This window comes from Scardinius erythrophthalmus, assembly GCF_964197995.2.
Source record: "Scardinius erythrophthalmus genome assembly, chromosome: 2".
In the NCBI taxonomy this organism is placed as follows: Eukaryota; Metazoa; Chordata; class Actinopteri; order Cypriniformes; family Leuciscidae; genus Scardinius; species Scardinius erythrophthalmus.
Window position 1 is genome coordinate 3,672,253 of NC_138222.1, and position 26,785 is coordinate 3,699,037.

Genomic DNA, 26,785 nt, shown 5'->3' on the forward strand with positions numbered 1-26,785 from the left:
TGCTATTTTAGAAGTTAATTATTTTGTTTATTGTGTGTGATAGAATACATTAACATGCAATGTTCAAAAAACACATTATTTTTCACATACTGTGCATTATTACAGCACCTTTCATTTCATTTCATTTATTTATTTAAGGAGAGTGCAATTTCTAATGTCCACTGGCAATTGGTTCCATAGTTTAGAGGCTCTCACAGAAAAGCATAATTGGCCAAAGGCACAGTCCCTGCACAGTCCCCTCTTAAGGCAGACCTTGTGGTTCTCTATTCGATACCTCTATTCCCAGTCCGTCTGAGACACTCTGAATGAGTTCTGTTTTTTATAAAGCGCCGCCCCTAAAAGCTTCAGGCGCCTGCACCTGGACCCGATGTCGTAGCGGGATGCTAAAGTGCCAACTAGTTTCTCCTTATGGAGGATCCCTTTACCACTCTTCAGATCAAGCGTTGTCAGGGAAATTCGGTTCGCGTATCTACCCCGAAGTGATAAAATTCTGTATCAAAAATGTTAAGGCCAGACAAGTAGTTTGTTGAGGGTTAGTTTGTAGGGAAGGACTACACGCCTGCGCACATATATTCAAACGCACATACCTAAAGACTGAACTCGTAATACGCATGTGCACGCCATCAGCGTTCTCACAGGTGTCGCGTTTAAAGTCTGTGTAGAGTTTCCTGTTAAAACGGTGTCGTGTTAGCGGCCCTAAGTTAATAACTAATAATCGTTGCGACAGAAATGAATCAATCAAATTAACTTTAGCTGGAAAATAACTTTATTCAAGAACTGCTATAAAGCCAAAACAATCTCTGTTACTTTAAACTATCCTTGTACCTTTGTAAAGCCGCTTTGGGACAATCTACATTGTTAGAAAAGCGCTATATAAATGAAGATGACTTGACTTCAGCTTCCAACGCTTCTTAAAGGGATAGTTCACTAAAAAATGAAAGTTCTGTCAGTAATCACTCTCCCTCATGTTGTTCAACCCCGTAAGACTTTCGTTCATCTTCAACACAAATTAAGATATTTGTGATTAAATCTGAGAGCTGTCTCACTCCTCCATAGGCTTCTAGGTAATCGATATCTGCCGGCTCAGAAAGTTAGTAAAGACAATGTTTAAAATAGTCCAAGTGACTACAGTGGCTCAACCTTAAGTTTATCAAGCGACAAGAATACTTTTTGTGTGCAAAAAAACAAACAAAAATAACGACTTTGTTCAACCATTAATTTTCTTCTGTGTTTCTCTGAGTGAGATCACGTAGTGTAACAGCGCAGCGTGTTAACAACCAGCATCACACTTATCACACACATGACCAGCGTCGGCCAATAGTGAGCCTACGTTCTGACGTACAACCCAGAAGTGCTCACTCAGAGGAACGCAGAAGAACATGAAGAGTTGAATAAAGTCATTTTTGCGCACAAAAAGTATTCTCGTCGCTTAATAAACTTAAGGTTGAGCCACTGTAGTCACTTGGACTATTTTAAACATTGTTTTTACTAACTTTCTGAGCCGGCAAGTTTCAGTAACAGAGAAGCCTATGGAGGAGTGAGACAGCTCTCAGATTTAATCACAAATATCTTAATTTGTGTTCAGAAGATGAACGAAAGTCTTACGGGGTTGGAGCAACATGAGGAGAGTAATTACTGACAGAAGTTTCATTTTCGGGTGAACTAACCCTTTAAACCAACTGAAAACACACAGTTAATAATGTCGTCGGTTTTACCGCATCAGTTCGAGCCAGAGACACATAGTGAAGATTCAAGCGGATCGATCAGAACCAACTTTACAAGCTCGACTTGTGATGAGACGACCTTTACTCTCCCAGGTTCAGGAATGTTCTGTGCACAAGTGAACTGTTGTGTTGTGTTGTGTTGTGTTGTGTTGTGTTGTGTTGTGTTGTGTTGTGTTGTGTTGTGTTGTGTTGTGTTGTGTTGTGTTGTGTTGTGTTGTGTTGTGTTGTGTTGTGTTGTGTTGGGTAAATCATTCTTGATCACTGATTCCTAAGGCCAAACAAAGAGGTTTTGCTTTCAAACACACAGCGCTCACTGAAGCCTCGTCTTCTCTCTCTATACTTCTGTTTCAGTATCTGGATCTGGATCAGTGTTCTCTAGACCAGTAACTATATTAGTTTAAATCAAGAGAATTTGATTGTATAGTCCTGCACTAACAACAATTGATGTTAAAATCTCCTGATAACATCCGAGATGTTCATGTCTTTCTTTCTTCAGTCGAAAAGAAATGAAGGTTTTTGAGGAAAACATTCCAGGGTTTTTCTCCATATAGTGTCTTCAATGGGGTCCATCGGGTTCAAAGTCTCGACACGATCCAGCCGAGGAATAAGAGTCTCATCTAGACAAACCAGCGGACATTTTAGAACAAAATAAACATTCATATACTTTTTTCCACTAATGCTCGTCTTGCACTCGCTGTGATGCGACACACATTACGTAATCAGGTTGAAAGGTCAAGCGTGTTCTGGTTCAGAAATGTAGAGTAGGGCGAAAAACTCAATCTCAACTTCAAAATCGGCTGACATCGTTGTTTTACCTTTTATTTATTATTATTCGATTGTAAATGCCGTTTGACTTAGTCTTTGCACGTTCGCTTATAAACACTAGGTCTGTTCTTACGCCTACGTCACGCTTGACCTTTCAACCTGATTACGTAATGTGTGTCGCATCACAGCGAGTGCAAGACGAGCATTAGTGGTTTAAAAGTATATAAATGTTTATTTCTGTTATAAAATGTCCGCTGGTTTGTCTAGATGAGACTCTTATTCCTCGGCTGGATCGTGTCGAGACTTTGAAGCTGCACTGAAACTCACATCTGGACCTTCGACCCGTTGGACCCCATTGAAGACACTATATGGAGAAACATCCTGGAGTGTTTTCCTCAAAATCCTTCATTTCTTTTCCACTGAAGAAAGAAAGACATGAACATCTTGGATGACGTGTGGGAGAGTAAATTATCAGGAAGTTTTAACTCTGAAGTGAACTAAGATGAATCAATACTGTAACAAATGTATTGCTCATTAATAGTTATTGCATTAACCAGCATTAAAGGGCTCATGGGATGCCCATTTTCCACAGGCTGGTGTGATTCTTCAGGGTCTTCATGTAAAGTTTGTAACATACTTTGGTTAAAATTGAGTTGACACACATTTACTTTACTTTACACATAAAGTGCTGCCTTAGCGGACAGTATACAAATGGCTGAGGGCGTAAATATGCTAAAATGGGAAATATGCTAATACGGGGCAGTCCGTCAGTGTTCGTGGGCGGAGCATGAGCAATATGACATCATAATGCTCAGAAAATCCAAACGGCTTGATTATTGAGTGTGTTTAGGCTTTTTGAGGATAAAAAAAGGAGTGAATGGATGTTTTATATTGTATGGTGTTGTGTCCACACACTGCAAACACTGTATAAAAGTGTTTTGCATCCGATGATTCCTTTAACTCTGGTTTTAAAGTGTTCCCGTTCCCTGTCCCGTCAGCTTCATCGGCACTGGGATCCAGTACTGCTTCACTCGTAACCTGCACGTCTACTCCACACACTTCTACTTCAGTTACTCCCTGCGTGTGCTGACCGGCGCGCTGGCCTGTGTGTTCCTGTGTGTGTGTGTGGACCGCTTCGGCCGCAGGGGCATCTTACTGCTGTCAGCCATCGTCACGGGCCTGTCCTCACTGCTGCTGCTCGCTCTCACACAGTGTAAGACACACACACACACACACACACACACACACATCGTCACGGGCCTGTCCTCACTGCTGCTGCTCGCTCTCACACAGTGTAAGACACACACACACACACACACTCTCACACACACACACACACACACACACACACACACACACACTAACCTAACCCCTAAACCTGCCCATCACACACACACACACACACTAACCCGACCCTTGAAACTTCCCCTCAACACACACACACACACACACACACACTAACCCGACCCGTAAACCTGCCCATCACACACTAAACCTACCCATCATCACGGGCCTGTCCTCACTGCTGCTGCTCGCTCTCACACAGTGTAAGACACACACACACACACACACACACACTAACCTGACCCCTAAACCTGCCCATCACACACTAAACCTACCCATCACACACACACACACACACTAACCCGACCCCTGAAACTTCCCCTCAACACACACACACACACACACACACTAACCCGACCCGTATACCTACCCATCACACACACACACACACACACACACTAACCTGACCCCTAAACCTGCCCATCACACAGTAAACCTGCCCGTCACACACACACACACACACACACTAACCCGACCCCTAAACCTGCCCATCACACACTAAACCTGCCCGTCACACACACACACACACACACACACACTAACCCGACCCCTAAACCTACTCATCACACACACATACACACACACACACACACACACTAACCCGCCCCTAAACCTGCCCATCACACACACACTAAACCGACCACTAAACTTACCCATCACACACACACACACTAACCCGACCCCTAAACCTGCCCATCACACACTAAACCAACCACTAAACTTACCCATCACACACACACACACACACACACACACACACACTAACCCGACCCCTAAACCTGCCCATCACACACACACTAAACCGACCACTAAACTTACCCATCACACACACACACACACACACTAACCCGCCTCCTAAACCTGCCCATCACACACTAAACCTACCCATCACACACACAGTGTAAGACACACACACACACACACACACACTAACCTGACCCCTAAACCTGCCCATCACACACACACACACACACACACACACACACACTAACCCGACCCGTAAACCTACCCATCATCACGGGCCTGTCCTCACTGCTGCTGCTCGCTCTCACACAGTGTAAGACACACACACACACACACACTAACCTGACCCCTAAACCTGCCCATCACACACACACACACACACACACACACACACACACTAACCCGACCCCTGAAACTTCCCCTCAACACACACACACACACACACACTAACCCGACCCGTAAACCTACCCATCACACACACACACACACACACACACACACACTAACCTGACCCCTAAACCTGCCCATCACACAGTAAACCTGCCCGTCACACACACACACACTAACCCGACCCCTAAACCTGCCCATCACACACTAAACCTGCCCGTCACACACACACACACACACACACACACACTAACCTGACCCCTAAACCTGCCCATCACACAGTAAACCTGCCCGTCACACACACACACTAACCCGACCCCTAAACCTGCCCATCACACACTAAACCTGCCCGTCACACACACACTAACCCGACCCCTAAACCTACCCATCACACACACATACACACACACTCACACACACTAACCCGCCCCCTAAACCTGCCCATCACACACACACTAAACCGACCACTAAACTTACCCATCACACACATACACACACTAACCCGACCCCTAAACCTGCCCATCACACACACACTAAACCGACCACTAAACTTACCCATCACACACACACACTAACCCGCCCCCTAAACCTGCCCATCACACACTAAACCTGCCCGTCACACTTAAATAAATGCAGAATCGAATCATTAATTGAATCTCATTATGAAAAAGCAATCCCAGAATGCTTTGCAACAAGCTCAGTGGGAATTTGGAATTTATGGGTCTAATGTAGAGTTGCATTTCAATCTTTTCTGGAGATTTTTTTTTTTTTTTCATTATTTTTTTTTTTTTCCTCTGCTGAAAGATTTTCTGGAGCTGACTCTCTCTGTGTGTGTGTGTGTGTGTGTGTGTGTGTGTGTGTGTGTGTGTGTGTGTGTGTGTCTCTCTTTGTCTCTCTCTCTCATTTTATTGTTTTAAACAACATTTTTAAATGTTTTCATTAGCGTTTTTGCGTTTACGTCATGCAAAAATGGCAATTTACATTACAAGAAAGCAGAAAGTTGATGAAGGAGCATGTAATAATCTAGAAGCAGTATCTGGTAATCTGTGAAATCTAGAATCTTAGGCCTCGTTTACACTGCAGGTCTTGATGCCCAATTCTGATTTGTTGCCTTTATCTGATTTCTTTTGACCGTCCGTTTACACGTTCTTTCCACTGTGACCCATATCCGGTTCATGTGTTTACACTTGCCATACTATCTGAAACATCGTGCACGCTTAAAGGGTTAAACTCTCTTGCACAGATGAATGGACGTGAAATATGCTTGATGCTAGCTCTGCGATATATGCGAAGTTTGCCAAACATCACCATGATTTTGAGGCGAAGGAGGACGAAAAGTGCCATCATCGCACATATGCTTCAGTTATTGTGTGTGAGAGAGATCTCAGGACTGGCGGGAGCTTATTGTATTTAAATATTGGCTTTAACGAGGAGCAGTGGGTCCGAAACTTTATGATGAGCAAGCCGAGATTTGATATGTTGTGTCAACGTTTGTCCACATTCCTCTCCTACGACGACACAACGTTTCGTCGGGTCATCCGTCCCTTTGCAGAAGCGCGTCGGTGTTTCTCTCGTCATTAAACCGCGGAGACATTGCCTAATGCCTCAGAAACTGCCTGTTTACATGAGTCGCATTGGCACATATCTGATTTATTTCCACATATGAACGAGGCCTGAAACCGATCTCGAAATATCCGAATGCACGCGTTTTTTTCCTGTTCACACTGTCATAGAACACATCGGATCTGTGTCACATATGAGCGAAAAATCTGAATTGGGTCACATTTCACTGACAGTGTAAACGAGGCCTTAATAGATTTGAATTATTACAAAGCAATGAATGACCTCATGAAGCTTCAGTCACTGTGGTGTTGTAAAGCTGTGTTGTGTGACATCTCTCTCAGATCTGCAGGGAGGGCTGGTTCTGGTCCTGTCAGTCGTGGGTCTTCTCTCGTCTCAGGCTTTAGCCATGCTCAGCGTGTTCTTCGGCAGTGAAGTCATGCCCACCGTTGTGCGGTAATCTCCAGCTTTCATTCACAACTGTGATTTTATGGAATTACTTTTGTGCCAATAATAATGAACGTAACTTTCCAAGAAACTAATGAAAATATAAATTGAAACTGAATAAAATATCTTTGAAACTGAAAAAGAATAAATTTCTCATATTTCTATCTGGTGAAGCGTAAACGAAAACTCTGGAAGCGCATTAGTAAGTTCAGATCAGCGAAAGAAATATGAGAAATAGTTAGCAAAACATGCAGTGTATTAAAAACGAAGTCAAAACATTTGCCTGTGATTTATTCTTTTTCAGTTTCAAAGATATTTTATTCATTTTCAATATATATTTTTATTAGTTTCTTGAAAAATTACGTTCATTATTATTGGCACAAAAGTAATTCCATATGATTTCTGTGGTCAGTTCCGAAAGACTAACATTTCAGAAGTCAAATGCAAGTAAATAAAGCAGATAAAGAAATAAAGAAATTCATGTTTCGAATGCATACTTTGTGATTTTAATCCCATCTGTGTGTTTTTTTTTGTTTGTTTGTTTGTTTTTCACACAACCTTAGTAAAAATTCTAGGGCAAATTACCTATAATTACCTAATTGTCCGAATCCCTTCCGAATAGTGTTGTCAAAAGTACCAAGTCGGTACTGAAATTTAGAAAAAGCGCTGTTGAACGGATTCTGAAACACCTCTGATACTCAACATATATGTCTCTTATTGGCCTTTGAGTCACCGAGCGCTTGCACAGACACACACGGGAGCGTTTGAAAGTGGCGTCTGTCAGCGGATCCCTAATATATTCGCTGATTGACGGATCCGCTGATAGACGCCTCTTTCAAACGCTCCCGTGTGTGTCTGTGCAAGCGCTCGATGAAGAGCATCAAAGACGTGTTGAAGCGTTGATCATTGTAGCCAATCACAAACACACTATATGTTGAGCGCATGAACGCAGTGGCCAATCAGAGGTGTTTCAGAATCCATTCAAAATGCTGGTATCGTCACATTTTTTAAATTTCAGTACCGACTTGGTTTGACGCCATTACTTCTGAACGTGAATGTCTGCGATTGCTGATGTTGTATTATCCTAACGCTTCTCCTCGTGAGCTTCCGTTTGCACACCAGTCTTCCGCATGCTTTCATTTCAGTATGGTTGATATGTCAAAAGATCAAGGCAAATTTGATTTACCCATGACCCCTAGGGATGCACCGATGTGAACATTTTGGCCGATACCAGTAACCGATATTTCTTTATATCTGAAAGCCGATAACCGATATATTGGCGGATAAATCTAAATCCAAATTTTTATGTAATTTTTGAGAGCCTGATTACAAAAACAAAAGTCTCACCATTAAAATACACGTCCCAAACACACAATTATAATGTTCTGATGATAACTTTATGTAGCCGATATGACGGACTTTACTGTATTTTCCTTTTTTGAAGTGATTCCAATCATATTTCAAGCAATTCAGAACCATCATGTTGAACAGTGAAGTGTCTCAGCTGAAGGAAATAAAACATTATTTATCAGCTTTAATATATCAGTCAAATCTTCTTATTGGGCCGATAATTATAACATTAGAAATGAACATATATCGGCCGATACCGATATAGTGGACAATGTATCCAATGACCCCTTTAAAATGGATGTTGATAAGCCTAGTGTACATCAGTTGTTTGAGTGTTGTAAACTGAGAGAGTGTGTGTGTGTGTGTGTGTCCTCAGCGGCGGCACGTTGGGTCTGATCATGTCTGCGGGGTGTGTAGGAATGGCTGCGTCGTCTCTGATGGAGCTGCAGAATAACGGAGGGTATTTCCTTCATCACGTGGTGTTCTCCTCCTTCGCTGTGCTGTCGGTGCTGTGTATAATGCTCCTGCCCGAGAGCAAACACAAGCCCCTGCCGGACTCGCTGAAGGACGGAGAGCGTCAGCGGCGTCCTCCTCTCTTCCTGTCGCGCGTGAGCCGGGACAACCCGCCGCTACTGCGCACGCAGACGCTCAGCGCCGACTTCAACCGCGAAAGCTACTCTCGTCTCGTCAGCGCAACCAGGAAGATCCTCGCTAAAGACGCCATGCCTCTCAAGATCTCCAGCTCCACACACACACACACACTCTCACAAGCTCAAGCTCCTCTACTGGCCTGTAACGGCACTGCACCCGACACCCATGAGGATGAGTCCTAGCATCACACACACACACACACACTCTCTCTCACACACACACACACACACACACACAAGCTCAAGCTCCTCTACTGGCCTGTAACGACACTGCACCCGACACCCATGAGGATGAGTCCTAGCATCACACACACACACACACACACTCTCTCACACACACACACACACACACACACACACACACACAAGCTCAAGCTCCTCTACTGGCCTGTAACGGCACTGCACCCGACACCCATGAGGACGAGTCCTAGCATCACACACACACACACACACTCTCTCTCACACACACACACACACACACACACAAGCTCAAGCTCCTCTACTGGCCTGTAACGACACTGCACCCGACACCCATGAGGATGAGTCCTAGCATCACACACACACACACACACACTCTCTCACACACACACACACACACACACACACACACACACAAGCTCAAGCTCCTCTACTGGCCTGTAACGGCACTGCACCCGACACCCATGAGGACGAGTCCTAGCATCACACACACACACACACACTCTCTCTCACACACACACACACACACACACACAAGCTCAAGCTCCTCTACTGGCCTGTAACGACACTGCACCCGACACCCATGAGGATGAGTCCTAGCATCACACACACACACACACACACTCTCTCACACACACACACACACACACACACACACACACACAAGCTCAAGCTCCTCTACTGGCCTGTAACGGCACGGCACCCGACACCCATGAGGACGAGTCCTAGCATTACACTGAAAATCACACACTCACACATATACACAAACCCACACATATATACACACCCACAAACACACACATACACATACACACACACACACACAAGCTCCTCTACTGGCCAATAACGACACTGCACCAGACACCCATGAGGACGAGTCCTAACATTATACTGAAACACACACATATACAAATACACACATATATACACACACACACACACACACAAGCTCCTCTACTGGACAATAATGGCACTGCACCGAACGCCTATGAGTCCTAGCATTACACTGAAACACACACAAACAAACAAACACACACACATACAGGTCCTCATCTCATAGCATGGACAGTGTGTTCATCGTGTCTTTTCCCAGGGAAGACGTCGTCTTGGTGCTTAAACTGTTGAGAATCCAAGTATTTGAACGTTGAAGTGTTCATTTGTTGTTCATGTATTTTATACGTCTATGCTCAGATGTTGCTGGGAGACTCTGGTCATAGTTTATACGCTCAAACATCATGTCTTCCTCCTCGCTTCAATGAAGTTTAAGCTTTAGGAACGTTCCCACTAATAGTCACTTATAGAGAGCCGTCGCCTGTCCACTTACAGGAGCGTCTCGAGCCTCTCATTAGTGCAGTCCTGTGACACACACACTGACTGTCAGGGCTGACACACACACTGCTGTGGTTCACTGAGGAGTGCTGAATATTAGCTCTCAATGATGTCAGAATCACTAGGAACATTTAGGATGTCGGTGTGTGAAAGTGTTTGATGATGTCATTTTGTGGAACAGTTGCTCATCTCATTTGTTCGTTTTGTAGTTCCTGTCTTTCTGAATATTATGTTGTTGTTGTTGTTGTTGTTGTTTCTCAGAACCAAGCCTGGCAAAGCAAGGGAACTGTTTTGTCACTTTTTTTTCTTATTATTATGTCTGTTACTTGTTTGATATGGAAATAAACAGTTTATTGTACCAATCTGAAATCGCACTTCTTGTACTTTGTCGTAAATTGTCGCTCAGAGCCATTGGCCAAAAATGTTGTGGACAGCCAGTGATGTCTAATTGATGATTAATCATTTTTGTAGCCTAAAAAGTAGGACAGTCTAAGGAAAAGCCGTAAAAATAAGTCAATAATAAAACATAAGTAAATTTAAATAGAAAAAAAATCCATCAAACTGAATAAAATACAACACAAAATGTATTTAACAAATTTATTAAATTAATTTTTAAAAAATACAGCACGGAGTAAAAATAATGTAACATAATAGAAAATAAATACATTCCAAATAGCATTTTGCTAATATTTCTATGAGAACACCTAAACTTGTATTATTTTTATGTTTATTCATTGAAGCCGTTCGAAGGAATCGATTCACTCGCGTCCCAAATCGCGTCTAATCCACTCATGACTCTAATATAGTCCACATGAAGGAGTGAATGAAAACGAGTGAGCGAATTTGGAAAAAAATTGCCCCGTTTGTGTTTGCGGTTTAATAATAATGAAATAATAAGGCTGATATACAGTGGGTGTGATTGCTTTGTGTCACGTCACGTGCAGTTCTCAGCTGCAAGCGTTTCCCGCCAAATTTCTCCTTTTCCCCCGAAATTCGCGAATTCATTTATCGCAATAACGCGTTACCATATAACTTGTATATCGGGTGTACAGCGTTGGATTGTGTGAAGTATGCCCTAACTTTTTGGTCAGCCGATTCCCTTAGACTTTATAAGTTATATAGATATTATAAGTTAATTTAATGATGCTTTCGCACTTTCATGGTTCTCTAACGTCAGTTAATGGTCACATGACACGCAAGTAAACAGATACAATATTTCTTAGTCAGTGTTTTATTTATTTTTTAAATGTGGTATTTTTGTCATATATTGCTTTTGTGATATTTTTTGTGATGCTTTTTGGGTACTATACGGTTATCCGGACCACACACACGTGACCACACGTAAACGTACTATACGGTTAACCTAACCCTAACCCTAACCCTAACCCTACCCAAATAGGTGTGGTCCGGATAACCGTATAGTTCCGCTTTTTGTGATTATTATATTGCTTTATTGCTAATATAAATAAATAGTCCTTTTAATGGTGTTTACACTTGTTCACTCTTGACAAGAACCAAGCTACAATACAAATATGTTGTCAATTATTCATTTGAAACATTCAAACTCTCGCTTTTATTTTTGTGGAATATTGGTAAAATGCTGTAAACTTCTTTAATTCAATCACAGCCTTTGATTTGATGATCTTAATTTAATAATTTGTATTGCTATTTCAGTTTTATTTCAATTGTTTGTGCAGCCTAACATCCCCTATATAGGATAAGCGGTTCGGAGAATGGATGGATGGAGATGAAAAAGCTAAAATATATACCGCTAAAATTATAATTTTAGAATAAATCTCTATCCACTTTCAGTTACTTTAAGAAATTGTGTTAGAATTCATGTTCTTCACATTTTTTATAATAATAAAAAAATTCTGTTATTTTTTTTTTCTTTGTTACATTTGTGTATAGTTGTGTCAGCATGAAAAATAGGTTGCGCTAGTCTTTTCTTCCCTATTATATCCGAGTTTATATCCTATTATAACCAGCTTCTCGAACAAGAACAAATGTGGGCGGGGCTTGGTTTTGTCTGTGGGGAATTGATTGGATGGTTGTGTTTTGCTTTTGGTCGGATCTCATGTGAGTGACAGGTTGCTCCGCCCTCGCGCCAGTAAACACGTCATCAGAAGAGATGTTGCTGCAAGAGGGAGAGGTTATTTTGATTCAAGAATAAAAAAGTCAATAACAATGATTTACATTTATAATTACAATAAACACTGCAATATTCCATTAATAAATAAAAAAAAAAAAAAAAAAAAAAACAAGAACTGTCCATTTTGATGTGACTGTAAATGAAAGCTGCTTTTCTCAGTTTCTCCAAAAGATGACAGCCGTGCGAAAGAAGGAGAGGCGTCCATGTTACACAGCTTGTTTAATAGAAAAGCAAATTGTCAGATAAGGCCTGGAAAAAAAAAAAAAAAAAACCTTGATATTTCACTTAGCCGATCACATTACAGTAACAGGATGAACAGTGTTAGGTAGGCACTATCAGGTCATGGTACATTAGAATCTTTGCAGGAACAATGATACAGATAAACAGTATGTATTTATCATATTTCACCATTCACTTTTCTCCTTTACAACCCAACAGTGTTTTCACTACACATTCTGGTCTATCATTTGGATTAGTGACTAGCGAGCCAAAACAAAATTATTATTTTTTTTTTTTTTTGCAAGTTAACAAAACATAGTAGGCAGAATAAAACATTTTAAAAGATAATTGCGACTTTTTATCTCACAATTGCGAGTTTAGGCTACATCTCGCAATCCTGACTTTATTTCTCGCAATTGCGACTTTATATCACGCAATTCTGACTTTATAACACATAATTGTGAGTTTATATATAAAAAGACGGACTTTTTTTTTTTTTTACCTCAGAATAGTTTATATCTCATAATTCTTACTTTATATCATGCAATTCCGACTTTATATCTCCCAATTGCGACTTTATTTCTCAGAATTGCGACTTTATATCTCGCAATTATGAGATAAAAAGTCGCAATTATTATTATTAATTTATTATTCAGTGGCGGAAACAAGCTTCCATATCAATGACATATATACACATAGGCCTACAGAAGAGAGAAAGACAAACAGAAGAACACACACAAAAAACAGCTAAACATAAATATCTCGATATAGTGATGTATGCAGGTACATTGGTAAGGTTTAAGCAATGGGATATTTTAGTGATAGTGATTTCTCAGGCGTTTCTTGCCAGCCTGATATTCTACCTTGTCATGTAATATCATAAACATGACATCATTAAAGACATGTGATTTGTCCACCCTAGTGACGGGGGTTTCCCATCACAAGCGCTGCCGACCACGTGACGTGTAGCGTCATGAATGAAGTCACGTCCAATACGGAAGTGAATGATAATCGAGTAGCCAGTCGCCGAACGATTGTAACGAAACCGACTTACTGTCCGCGTCCGAAGAGGAATTTACAGGTAAATATGGCGTTTGTTATATCTTAGTTACCGTTTTTATTGGGCATTTATGATGATTTGTCAATGTCTGTAGGTTTTGTTTACTGAATTAGCTCTTTTAGCCGCTAATCGAGTTTCTTCCTGGTTTGAACAATCAGATTTCTAACGGTTTAAAATATTATTTATGCGTTCTAGATGCATCAAATCGATCCATAATAATATTAACAAGTGACTAATAGTCAGATAGACTGTTTTTGCCACTTGTTTTGGCTTGTTTGCCATGACTCATAGTTAGCATAACTAAGGGAATCTAAGTGACAAATTAGCCAATGTTTTTTAAACAGATAAGCGTGTAACCAACTAAAAAAAAGTGCTAGATTATTAACATTTTTTTTTTTTTGACATGTACTTTGGTATTCTTTGTAGTACTTGTAAATACCGTAAATATTCAGTACAAAAGTAGCCTATATGAAACCGAACCACGTTGTTTTGATCGGATACCATAGTACTGCTAATGCTATTTTTGACATGTGTAACATAGGGGACTACTTTTATCTAAAACGATCAGGTTTCTTCTAATAACTGAACTGTGCTGTTGTCTTGTTATGACAGTGACGTCATGGCGGGGCAGTGACGTCACTCGCCAAACAGGAGGCGTATCTCCAACATCTGTAGCTTCAATAACATGTGGGATACTATAAGACCTTCAATCTGAGTCCTTTCTGTCCTTTTAACCTGGTATTTGCTCCCACAGAGCCCCATCATGCTTGGTGGAGGGTTCAAATCCGAGAGACTCCGTGTCAATCTCAGGCTTGTCATAAACCGCCTCAAACTTCTTGAGAAGAAGAAAAGTAAGTTTGGTTGTCTACAAGTTGCACATATTTTTGACGTGTTTTGGATGGCCTAAGTTCATCTAATTGCTTTGAATCTGTTTGCTCTGAATTAGCCGAATTAGCCCAGAAGGCTCGCAAGGAGATTGCAGACTACTTGTCAGCGGGGAAAGATGAGCGTGCGAGAATCCGGGTGGAGCACATCATCAGGGAGGACTATCTGGTGGAGGCCATGGAGATCCTGGAGTTATACTGTGATTTGCTGCTCACTCGGTTTGGCCTAATACAGTCCATGAAGTGAGTAACCTTTTTTTTGTTCTCATTAAATGTATCGTAATTCAGTCCGAAATCGTATACTGTCTTGAGTTGGTACATACTTTGAATAAGTAGGCCTAATTACTTCACGGTAGAGCTGCACGATTCTGGATAATTTGAGAATCCCATCGTGATTCTCCCACGAATCTGAATAGACAAACAAAATATCGTAAAAAAATATTTCATTCATTTGAATTCATTTTTTTAAATTGGGTTAAGTGAACGATTCAATGATCACTCACTTTTTTCATTGCCGGATGAATCAGTGTTTTTGAACAAATCTCTTGAATGATTTAATGATAAATACATGATAAAAACAGTCACTTGTCGCCACCTACTGGTGTAACAATATAATTGATACAATCTTTATCTAAAATGTTTTAATATAAATGTATAATAATATACGTAAATGTGAATTTCTTCAGTCTATTAAAACCTAATTAATTTGAGTTATTTAAAGAAACAATGATTCAATGACTCACTCATAAAGACTTGTTCCATTATTTTTGTTTGTTGACCTGTTGTATAATAACCAGTGACACGTTTGAAATCGTGTGGATATTTGAGAACAATTGCATTCTTGCCTGTATAATATATAATCAACATTAAATACTAGAACTCAAACAGTGTATGTTTTAGTATCGAAGAGATTTTGAGTCTTAAATCGATCTCTCTGTGTCTATATTTGTTGGTGCTAGTAAGTGCTAAACTCCTACTTTTACAAAGGTACATTGTCAAGAACGGCAGTAATGTAGCAAGATTTGCTTAGACAAGTATATCTGCACGCAACCTATCATGTGCTTGTGTGGATGTAGTCAGTTTTGATAATAAAAGATGAGGTAATTTGATTGGATGTCATGTATTTATGGCATTTTGCCAGTTAGAAATACATATTCAGTTTTAATGTTATTTTAACGTGGGGAAGAATTAAATGAAAGGTAAAACTCAGTATTTTGTTTGTGTACCCCAGTTTGGGAACCACTGTATTACTAGACGAATCTTTTTGAACGAATCTCTTGAATGAATGACTCCGTGACAAATACAGTCACTTGTCGCCACCTACTGGTGTAACAATGTAATTGATGAAAAAAATGTTAATTGCTACAGTCTATTAAAAAATATTGAATTAATTTGAATGTTTTAATCAGGTTGAGTTGATTCAATGACTCACTCATGAATACATCACTTGTTTCATTACTGGATGAATCAGCGTTTTGGAACAAATCTCTTGAATGAATGATTCAGTAAACATTTTTAAGTCACTTGTCGCCACCTACTGGTGTAACGCTGTAATTTATACAATTGTTATTTGAAGTAAGTTACTTTCAAAAGGTGATTTCCTCTATTTTGATCGCTACCGTAGACATCAGTGTTTATATCTGAACTATAAACTTTTATACCAGTTCTTCTGTGATTAATATGAATATTTGAAAGGCAGAAATAATGATACTGTGTGATTGAAAAGACTGTTTGTGAAGCTGTTTCAGATCATGACAACGGCTTTCACTGGATCAGAACACAGATCTGAATGTTCGCTGTGATTGTTCTTGTCAAAGTGTTAATAGTCAGAATAATCGCTGTCATTTAGGAGTAAGATCACGTGGGTGTTTGAATCGAGATTGCGATCTTTTAAAGATTAATCGTGCAGCTCTACTAGCCTCTTTCGTCACATATTGTTTCCCGCCGGCTGTACCGAAGGGAAGTGTGTGATTTCGGATGCTCCTGTCCATGTTCTTCAACTTCACCATCCTCTCTTTAAGGGAACTGGACCCTGGTCTACAAGAAGCCGTTTCCACACTCATCTGGGCGGCTCCTCGACTGCAATCAGAAGTGGCGGAACTGAAGATTGTGGGTAGAAATTGTGTCCGTCTTAAATCTATTTCTGGAGATCGAGTGTGGATCATTCATGTCTTTTTTCCCTTTTTCACAGGTTTCCGATCAGCTGTGTGCCAAATACAGCAAAGAGTATGGAAAGCTATGTAGGACAAACCAGATTGGAACAGTTAATGATAGGGTATGTTGAAACCTGATTGAATACTGGTGGTGGGCATTCTATGAATATGCAAATGAGCCCCGCCTCCACTCACTCAGTCACTCACTCAGCTCAGAGATCCACTGGTTGACGATCACACGTTGATCTGATTGGTTACAAGGTAGTTTGTGACGTCAGAAACACCAGTGATTTCAAAGCGTGTTTTTGAGACTGTCTTTGGTTCACTGCAGTTTTAAGGAGGAAATACTCGTCGACTTATGAATTTACACATGGTGTGTCTTAAAGCATATTAAAAACACCACATAGACACATAAACTACATTAAAAACTTGATTTTGACCACAGGGAGGACTTTAAAATTTGTTCAAATTCCAGCCTTAAGCTAGCCCGGTTAAAACCAGACCATTCTCAGTAGTAACTGAGTTATGGTCTGGCAAAGCTTCATTAATAACTAATTTCCAAAGGGGCGTCACCAACGGACATCGCTCAAATGCCTCTGGGTGCAATTGGATAGACCTAAAACCAATCAGAGCGATTGTCATCGTGTAAAGCCCACCTCAACGTTTCTGATTGGTGCCGCGATTTCGACGGATTAGAAATGGTCTTGAATGAGCTTTTTGCCAGACTACTTGCAGAGCAAATCTAAATTTGCCGGAAGTTGTCTGGGTTTTCCCAGGCTAGCCTTAAGCAGTTAGAGATACGACTTTTACTTGGTAGACGGAAAATTCCCTAATCTTAAATTGATGGAGAAGCCAAGCCATATACCGAACATTATAGATATTTAAGGGATGGGCTTTTAAGCTGTTGTATTTTCACATTGGGCTATCTTTCCGTAGCTCATGCACAAATTGAGCGTGGAGGCCCCTCCCAAGATTTTGGTGGAGCGCTACCTCATTGAGATCGCCAAAAACTACAACGTTCCCTATGAACCGGATGCCATGGTTCGGGTAGGAATCAATTTCCTCTTCCTTTCCAACTAGATAATCTCTATAAGCAGCGCTTGTTTCAAACGTTCTGCATGTGTAACATTCACAGCCAGAGGTGTGTCCGGGGGAAGAGGCCGATCTGATCGACGTGAACAGTGACTTCAGAAAGCCAGGAGGAGGAGCTGGTGGTGGAGGAGGAGGAGGAGGAGGGTTTACTGCTCCTGCTGTTGGCATGCCCATGCCCATGCCCATGCCGATGCCCACAGCTTTCAACTACCCAGCGGCCAAAGGAGCTGTAAGACAAACATCTAACTGGCTAGTTTCACGTGACCAAAGAGCTGCATGATTCGGGATTCAAGTAGATATCACGATTCTCACACCATTCTGAACAGACAACTAAACAAAATAACACGTGTTAATTTAGAGGTTCTGACAAAATGTCAGTCTATTAAAAAACATAAAAATTTTCAATCAGGTTGAGTGAATAATTCAACGACTCACTCATCAACACTTCACTTGTTTCATTACTGGACGAATCAGCGTTTTTGAATGAATCTCTTTAATTAATAATTCAATGACAAATAAATGTTTTAAGTCACCTGGTGGCGCCACCTACTGGTGTAATGTTATAATTGACACGTCTTTATTTGAAGTGTCAAGTTCATTTCAAAAAGGTGATTTACTCTATTTTGATCACCGTGTTTATATCCGAACTATAAACTTTTATCCCAGTTCTTCTGTGATAATATGAATGATTGTAAGACATTTACATTTAGTCATTTAGCAGACGCCTTTATCCAAAGCGAGTCATCATGAAAAGGCAAACTACGCAAGAAGAACACAGATCTGAATGTTCGCTGTGATCGTTCTTGTTTAGGTTTAACAGACATAGTGAATCATTGTCGTTTAGGAATAAGATCCCGTATGTGTTTGAATCAAGATCATGATCTTTTAATGATTAATTGAGCAGCTCTACTTGATCAACCTAAAAAAAAAAAATCTGTCTGTTAAGCTGAAAGAGTCAGATTCACATCATCTCCCCCCTCCAGGAGGCTTTTAACGGTCCCGTTGGCACTTATGATGGCTTTAGCAACTTCCAGCCTCCAGCGAGAGGAGGGCTGCCTCCACAACTGCCCAGCTGCCCCCCCACCTATGAGTCTGTAAGTTCAAGTGATCGCACCCCTTCAGAAAGACGGAGACGACCTGTTCACCTTGAAGGGAAGAGCAGTTTATTACAGTTCACATCATGTCCCGCTCTGTTGTCAGTCTGGTTGCACCAGCTGGACCTAAAAAGGTTGTGTGTAAGATCTACGCTGGGCTACATCTAGCGTTCCAATAAACATTTACACCTGTTGCACCGAGTAGGCGTAGGGACCAGGCGTAGACGATACACGTCCACACCAAGCGTGTCGCACAAGTCCTGAAAAGTGAAGCCGAAGCGTCTCGATCGCCCCCCGGTGGCTGGTCCCAGTATAGCTCATAAACCCAGAGTATCGATCACCCCCTGGTGGCTGGTCCCAGTATAGCTCATAAACCCAGAGTATCGATCACCCCCCGGTGGCTGGTCCCAGTATAGCTCATAAACCCAGAGTCTCGATCACCCCCCCAGTGGCTGGTCCCAGTATAGCTCATAAACCCAGAGTCTCGATCGCCCCCTGGTGGCTGGTCCCAGTATAGCTCATAAACCCAGAGTATCGATCGCCCCCTGGTGGCTGGTCCCAGTATAGCTCATAAACCCAGAGTATCGATCGCCCCCTGGTGGCTGGTCCCAGTATAGCTCATAAACCCAGAGTATCGATCGCCCCCTGGTGGCTGGTCCCAGTATAGCTCATAAACCCAGAGTATCGATCGCCCCCTGGTGGCTGGTCCCAGTATAGCTCATAAACCCAGAGTATCGATCGCCCCCTGGTGGCTGGTCCCAGTATAGCTCATAAACCCAGAGTATCGATCACCCCCCGGTGGCTGGTCCCAGTATAGCTCATAAACCCAGAGTCTCGATCACCCCCCCGGTGGCTGGTCCCAGTATAGCTCATAAACCCAGAGTCTCGATCGCCCCCTGGTGGCTGGTCCCAGTATAGCTCATAAACCCAGAGTATCGATCGCCCCCTGGTGGCTGGTCCCAGTATAGCTCATAAACCCAGAGTATCGATCGCCCCCTGGTGGCTGGTCCCAGTATAGCTCATAAACCCAGAGTATCGATCGCCCCCTGGTGGCTGGTCCCAGTATAGCTCATAAACCCAGAGTATCGATCGCCCCCTGGTGGCTGGTCCCAGTATAGCTCATAAACCCAGAGTCTCGATCGCCCCCTGGTGGCTGGTCCCAGTATAGCTCATAAACCCAGAGTCTCGATCACCCCCCGCTGGCTGGTCCCAGTATAGCTCATAAACCCAGTGTCTCGATCGCCCCCCCGCTGGCTGGTCCCAGTATAGCTCATAAACCCAGAGTCTCGATCACCCCCCGCTGGCTGGTCCCAGTATAGCTCATCAACCCAGAGTCTCGATCGCCCCCCCGCTGGCTGGTCCCAGTATAGCTCATCAACCCAGAGTTTCGATCCCCCCCGCTGGCTGGTCCCAGTATAGCTCATAAACCCAGAGTATCGATCACCCCCTGGTGGCTGGGCCCAGTATAGCTCATAAACCCAGAGTATCGATCACCCCCCCGGTGGCTGGTCCCAGTATAGCTCATAAACCCAGAGTATCGATCACCCCCGCTGGCTGGTCCCAGTATAGCTCATAAACCCAGAGTATCGATCACCCCCCGGTGGCTGGTCCCAGTATAGCTCATAAACCCCGCCTCCCCATGAAGTCTAATGGGACGCGAGGCAAACTAAACAACCAAATTACACTTCAAAATCATTTTTCCAATGATGTTTTTCTGTCATTTTTATCACGCTGATGTAAGTTGAAGTGTTCGTTTTGGCGGCTTTGAGCTTATTGGGACTTTGTCGGCTTCACTTTTCACCAATGGAAGAGAGTGAAGGTGCATCTGTGGTTAACACCGACACATTCGGTTATATTCAAGATGCCATTTACAACGGTTGCAAGCTTTGATAAAAATAAAGAACTGGGTCCAGTTGCATAAACTGCTAAGACTAGTCTTACACGTGTCCTAACCTGAAGCGATGCTTTAAGATTCCAGCGACAAATAATTTGTCTGTCCACACTAGACGCGACACGACTGCGAAATGCGTTAAAATCAATCAAAACCCACAACCAATCAGAACAGTGTGTGGGCGGAGTCAGCCAATCAGAACAGTGTGTGGGCGGAGTCTCGCGGCACCAGAGCGTCATCTTGACGACACTCGCAAGAAAATGGATAAGTAGCTACATAATCAAATTCACAAATATTACACCATTTAAACATTATTAAAAATACATAGGCTGAGTTTCTAAAACAATCTTTGTCAAAGAATACACTTGTTTGTTCACCGTTTGAACGTTCTTGTTTACATCTCTTTAATTTCAAGATCTGAGGTGAATTATCCACCGTTGCTTTTACAGCTTCAAAGCTGGAGCACTAAATGATATTCAGAGTCACATTACACACTTTAAACATTAAATAAAGCACATAAACAGTACCTGAGATCATCATCGCCACACTTTGTGTTTGTTGTTCCAGCGCGACGTCTCAGAAAAATAGAAACCGTTTCTAAAATAGAATCGTCGTGTGTCGCCGTCGCGGCTGGTTAGGACAAACACTCTGATCAACATGGAGAAGAGGCATTTTATCGCGCGTCGCGTGTAGTTAGGACACGGTGTAAGATGGCGCAACAGGCATTGATTCTACTCATTTTCCGTCCAGCCTAGTCTTACAACCGGTCTGTATGTCCAGCTGGATCAACCGGCCTCTGGTCTCACACAGGCATGTGCTACAGGTCCAAAACACTGACTTCTGATCTCTCCAGCGCAAGTCTTTGGCTTTTTTTGCTGTGTTTCTGGGGAAATGCTTTTTAAGTATTTAAGTAGCCATACATATACTGTATGTGAGTCATAAACACACAAAAAGCTGAATCTCATTCTCACATTGGCTGCTAAGAACAGCTCATATGTCAACTCAAAATGAAAAGAAAAAACAGTTGTATTTTGCATAAAGAAAATGAAGCCTATTGTTGTTCTAATTGAGGGGAAATATGTAATGAAAATGTCACTTAACATGTTTTATTGCCTTTATACAAAACAACAATGATTTTTTTTTCTTCTGATTTTGTTGTTTGAGATTTTGACCTCAAAGCATTTACCTCAGAAACTCCTCCAGTGTGCTTGAGATGTTTACAGGAAACCTTTCCACTAACAACCGGACTGACAAACAGGGGCCTCATTTATAAAGTGCATTTGATCATAACTTGGATTTCATCCTACGTCAAAAGTTAGCAATTATAAATCGGGAATTATAAAGGCAATAATGTGCTTATAAATTCGACTGAAGAGCATGCGTACTAATTTTTTGCTCTCATATATACTAGGGATGCACCAATATGAATATTTTGGCCGATACTGATTAAATCTTTATATTTGAAAGCCGATAACTATGGAAGCTTGTTTCCACCACTGAATAAAAAAAATAAAAAAGGTAATTGCGGCTTTTTAACTCAGAATTGTGTGATATAAAGTCTCAGTTGTGTTATAAAGTCAGAATTGTGAGATGATAAACTCTTTCTGACTTTATAACTCGCATTTGGGGACTTCATATCACACAGTTCTGAGAAATAAAGTCAGAATTGCGAGATGTAAACTCTCAATTGTGAGATAAAAAGTCGCAATTATCTTTTAAAATGTTTTATTCTGTGGCGGAAAACAAACTTCCATAGATAACCGATATATTGGTTGATGCATCTAAATCCAATTTTTATATAATTTTTGAGAACCTGATTACAAAAACAAAAGTCTCATCATTAAAAGCATGCATTTCGGACATTTTTATTGTGCATATGCATGTTTTACAAATAAGTGAACATAACATCTTGCAAATTGCAGTATGTTGATATTCCGGATCCTTGTGTTTGTCTTTCTAAATGAGGTGTCCATGTTCACTCCAGGGTTCAGTTCACTACGGGTCTGTTGGATTGTTTTACACTAATAATGCCACATTAATACTGACTCTTCTCAGTTATGAGTATACCAGTACTGATTATTTGTTTGTTAACCGGTTTCATGTGTTTTTTAAGATCGATGATTTGTCAGTCAAACCCTTTGATTCTTCCCAGGTCATCCCAGGTATGTGCCCTATCCCAATATGATTTATTTCCCCGCTCTTATTCTGATAATCTTGTTTCTGAGAGCTGTGTTTCGTCTCTAGGCCCGTCCCCGTCTGGTCAGATCTATGACAACTCGAACCTTCCCGAACTCCCGTCTGTTCCCAACACACTCCCAGCCTCGTCCTTCGGAGCGAACGCCAACACGTCGGAAGACATCGACTTCGACGACCTGTCACGACGCTTCGAGGAGCTCAAGAAGAAGACCTAAGCGCATCTGGGAGTCAGAAGATCGTCCTCACACGAATAATTCAATGTTTTCACACTCTCAGATCTTCTGGTGGAGGTGTAATATAATATTTCTTACCTAACACAATGAAGGATGGGATTCAGTATACAGACGGACTACTAGCCTACCTTTTTATGAGCACTTTGCTGACAGCTAAACTTAATCATCTATAGTGTAAATCACTGCATCATTTAGATGAGCAACGCATCTCTGACACGTCGTGTCTGTTAGCTTCCCCCTATTTAGCAAACAGCGTCTAACTTTTCTCCCCAGTAAATCACTATGACTCCTCTTGGTAAAAGCAGGAATAACCTGTTGCCATTATTTACACCCAGAGTTGTGTAACTCTTTTGAATGGCTGTGAACCTGCATAAGCCTGTGATATCATGGGCTGTGAGTGCATATCAGTTGTTTCGCGAAGTGACTCAGCTTTTTTTTGTTATTGAGGAGGCCGTGATGTTCGAGGCAGAATTTAATAATCATCTCCTTGTCCTAAAGTTTCTGGTGATGTAGTTCAATGCTGTTTATTTGTGGCTGATTTGAGAAGTTAAACCTTCTTCATTTGACTCGAAAGCAAGTGTTTTTTATTTGTTCTACAGTCGATAACGCTCCTGTTGCTAGTCTTGTCCGTGTTTTCTAGACTGAGTTTGCCTTAGTTTCCGTCTCTTAAACTGTGGCCTTGCCGTTCCACACCTTTCTCTGGGACACGTGACTTATCTGACAGCTTGTACAATGAACAGCGCATTTAATAAGTCATTTACATGCTCGTTCTTCTCTCTGGTGGGGGTTTCATCATATATTATTGACTTATTTATCAGAATTGACTACATCTGTGTCAATGTCTTAGGTTTGGATTGTATAGTGGTTTTATATCTGTGTGACTTCTTTTTCCCTTGACTTTATAACACTAATTTGTGTCTCTCCCCCCCTTCAAATCATCTAAATACAAATCTGGCAGTGTTTAGGTTTGCTGATTTTAATTTGCATTGAAAACATGCCCTGTAATAAAGTATATTTGCTCATAACCATACGACTTCTCACCTAGATTCACTGAAGGAGTAATACGATTAAACTTTATTAAACTGCTGTAACAAGTTTTTCCATTAATGAATACCATATAATGGGTTTATAAGCTTGTGATGAAGTTTATAAGATGTGAATACGCTGTTTTATACTCTTTAACACCTCTAGAGGGTGAAGTAATACAACTTAATAACAGGTTTTCCTCGATTGCTTTGGTTCAGTTGAGATGTTTTTCTCAAAACGTATTTTCTTGTTTACATAAATTCTTATTAATTTAAGCAAATTGCACGTGTGAAAAAGAATTCGCACAATAACTAAATACACGAGGCTTGCTGATCAAAACTGACAAGTTGATTCTCAGTGAAATTGTCAAACTCTAGACAGCTTTTATTGTGCGAGCCGTTGCATGCAAAAGTATCCATTTATTACATAAATACCCATGACATGAAAGGTTTTCTATTTACATGTAACATTGCTACAAAAATAAATGCAAATGTACATATTCTATTCTATATTTACTGTAGTTTTGGTGGCATTTGCTAATTTATTGACACAAAAACTGGTTTTAAAGCACAAATGAAAGGTTTTGGGTGAGTTACTGTGTTTTTGAGTTGTGAGGCCTCGTATATAAAACGTGTGTACGCATAGATATGATCTTAGATCAAATGTAGGAAGGTTTCTACGCAATATTTTGTAAATGAGACGCAAAGCGATTGAGGAAAACCGATAACCTACTAATTTAGCATAAAGTTATCAAAAGCTCTTACAAATACACATGTGAACCACTTGCATAAATAAAGACTTCTTAAAATACATGTGTAATGCACAATTGTACAACATTCTGACCAATCCATGCTTTTTTATGAGTGTTGATTTGATGACTGCGAATAACCTTTCATGCCCTCTTCTGAAACCTTGCTTTGTTTGGACAAGTCGGTTGTATAATCAATTAAAATAACTTTTAGGTATTACATTAAAAGGTAATTATGGGAATTATAATGTGAGTACATTGTTGTGTATAGCATTATTGAACACTTTACAATAAGGTTAACATTATTTAATGTATTAACTAATATGAACTAACAATCAGCAATACATTTATTAATCTTTGTTAATGTTAGTTAATAATAATCCAGCTGTTCATGTTTGTTCATGTTAGTTCACAGTGCATTAACTAATGTTAACAAATACAACCTTTGATTGTAATAACGTATTCGTAAATGTTAAAATTAATATTAACTAAAATTATTAAATGCTGTTGAAGGATTGTTCATTCTTATGGTAGCTAACTAATGAACCTTATTGTAAAGTGTTACCGCATTATTTTTATCCCCACTTACATGAGAGACAGTGAGACATGGGTCATTTTAATATTTAAAAGGTACAACATGCACATCATCATCATCTCTCCATGTGTGACAAGGCCCGAGATCAGGCGAGGCTTTCGTACACTAGATAGTGAGCGGTTTAGACAGCTTCATCTCCCCTGCTCAGGTTTGGAGGGGAGACAATTATGGCAAGCCGTTTTAACATTTAATCCTTATAACCTAGTCTCTATTTTCATGCTACTATTACTTATTTTTTAGATACTAGTATCTTTTCCATAGTACTTATTCATTAGCTATTAGTACTTATTCTTTAGGTACTACCTTTTTAAAGATACTAGCACTTATTCATTACTTACTAGTATTTATTATTAGATACTAGTACTTATTAAATGGATACTAGTACATATTTCAATAGTGAGTGACTAACACAAATTAATTTTTTTGCCATTGACTTCTATGGGGATCTGTCATTCAGATATCAACTATTCAGTTCTGACTAGTGTGTATTTATTAGATACTAGTAGTTATTTATTAGGTACTAGTACTTATTTTTTAGATACTGGTACCTATTACTAGATACTAGTATTTATTCAATAGATACTAGTACCTATTTATTAGATGGGTACTAGTTTTTCTCCTCGCCAGAGCATTTTAAAGCAGCATTAAAGTAAGAAATTCTCAGGAGCAGTGAGAGACTTCTGCAGTTTGATTCACATTAACAGCATAGACAGCAGCAGTCTGTCACTTTAACACACAGATCTAATATACACATGCGATTTCTTTACATTCACAGACATAGCAGACTGTGTTTATACAGCCTTTGTGTGTTTTTGACAGTTCAATTTCAACTAAGAGAACTTAGTGCTCATGCAACATCAGGTCACATTTGAAGCTTTTCTAACTGTATTTCTTCAATAAAAAGGGACGACTGCACATACATCTGTGCTGAATTTTACATAAAT

At 40.8% G+C, this 26,785-nt stretch overlaps 2 protein-coding genes across 4 annotated transcripts in view; both read left to right on the forward strand.

Moving 5' to 3' along the window:
* The window catches only part of slc22a31 (solute carrier family 22 member 31), a 31,395-nt gene extending 20,534 nt beyond the window's left edge, over positions 1-10,861 (forward strand). The window contains exons 7-10 of one of the 2 annotated variants that reach the window (XM_081359453.1): positions 3,488-3,702; positions 6,869-6,980; positions 8,698-9,091; positions 9,589-10,861. In XM_081359453.1, coding sequence (XP_081215579.1) covers positions 3,488-3,702; positions 6,869-6,980; positions 8,698-9,091; positions 9,589-9,732 — 865 coding nt within the window. In that variant the 3' untranslated portion in view covers positions 9,733-10,861. Of the gene's footprint in view, positions 1-3,487; positions 3,703-6,868; positions 6,981-8,697 lie in introns of both variants that reach the window. The other variant, XM_081359454.1, reaches the window with a different exon arrangement.
* A 2,963-nt stretch (positions 10,862-13,824) lies between these two features.
* On the forward strand, positions 13,825-25,497 carry ist1 (IST1 factor associated with ESCRT-III). 2 transcript variants are annotated; one of them, XM_081359727.1, is made up of 10 exons: positions 13,828-13,950; positions 14,684-14,780; positions 14,876-15,056; positions 16,835-16,922; positions 17,005-17,088; positions 17,903-18,013; positions 18,102-18,287; positions 19,042-19,152; positions 23,157-23,205; positions 23,288-25,303. In XM_081359727.1, the coding sequence occupies exons 1-10, from the start codon at positions 13,843-13,845 to the stop codon at positions 23,452-23,454; spliced, it is 1,182 nt and encodes a 393-aa protein (XP_081215853.1). In that variant the 5' UTR covers positions 13,828-13,842; the 3' UTR covers positions 23,455-25,303. The 2 variants fall into 2 exon arrangements, with proteins under 2 accessions (XP_081215854.1, XP_081215853.1); XM_081359728.1 differs by lacking the exon at positions 23,157-23,205 and having other exon boundaries at positions 13,825-13,950; positions 19,042-19,162; positions 23,288-25,497.
* The last annotated feature ends 1,288 nt before the right edge of the window (positions 25,498-26,785 follow it).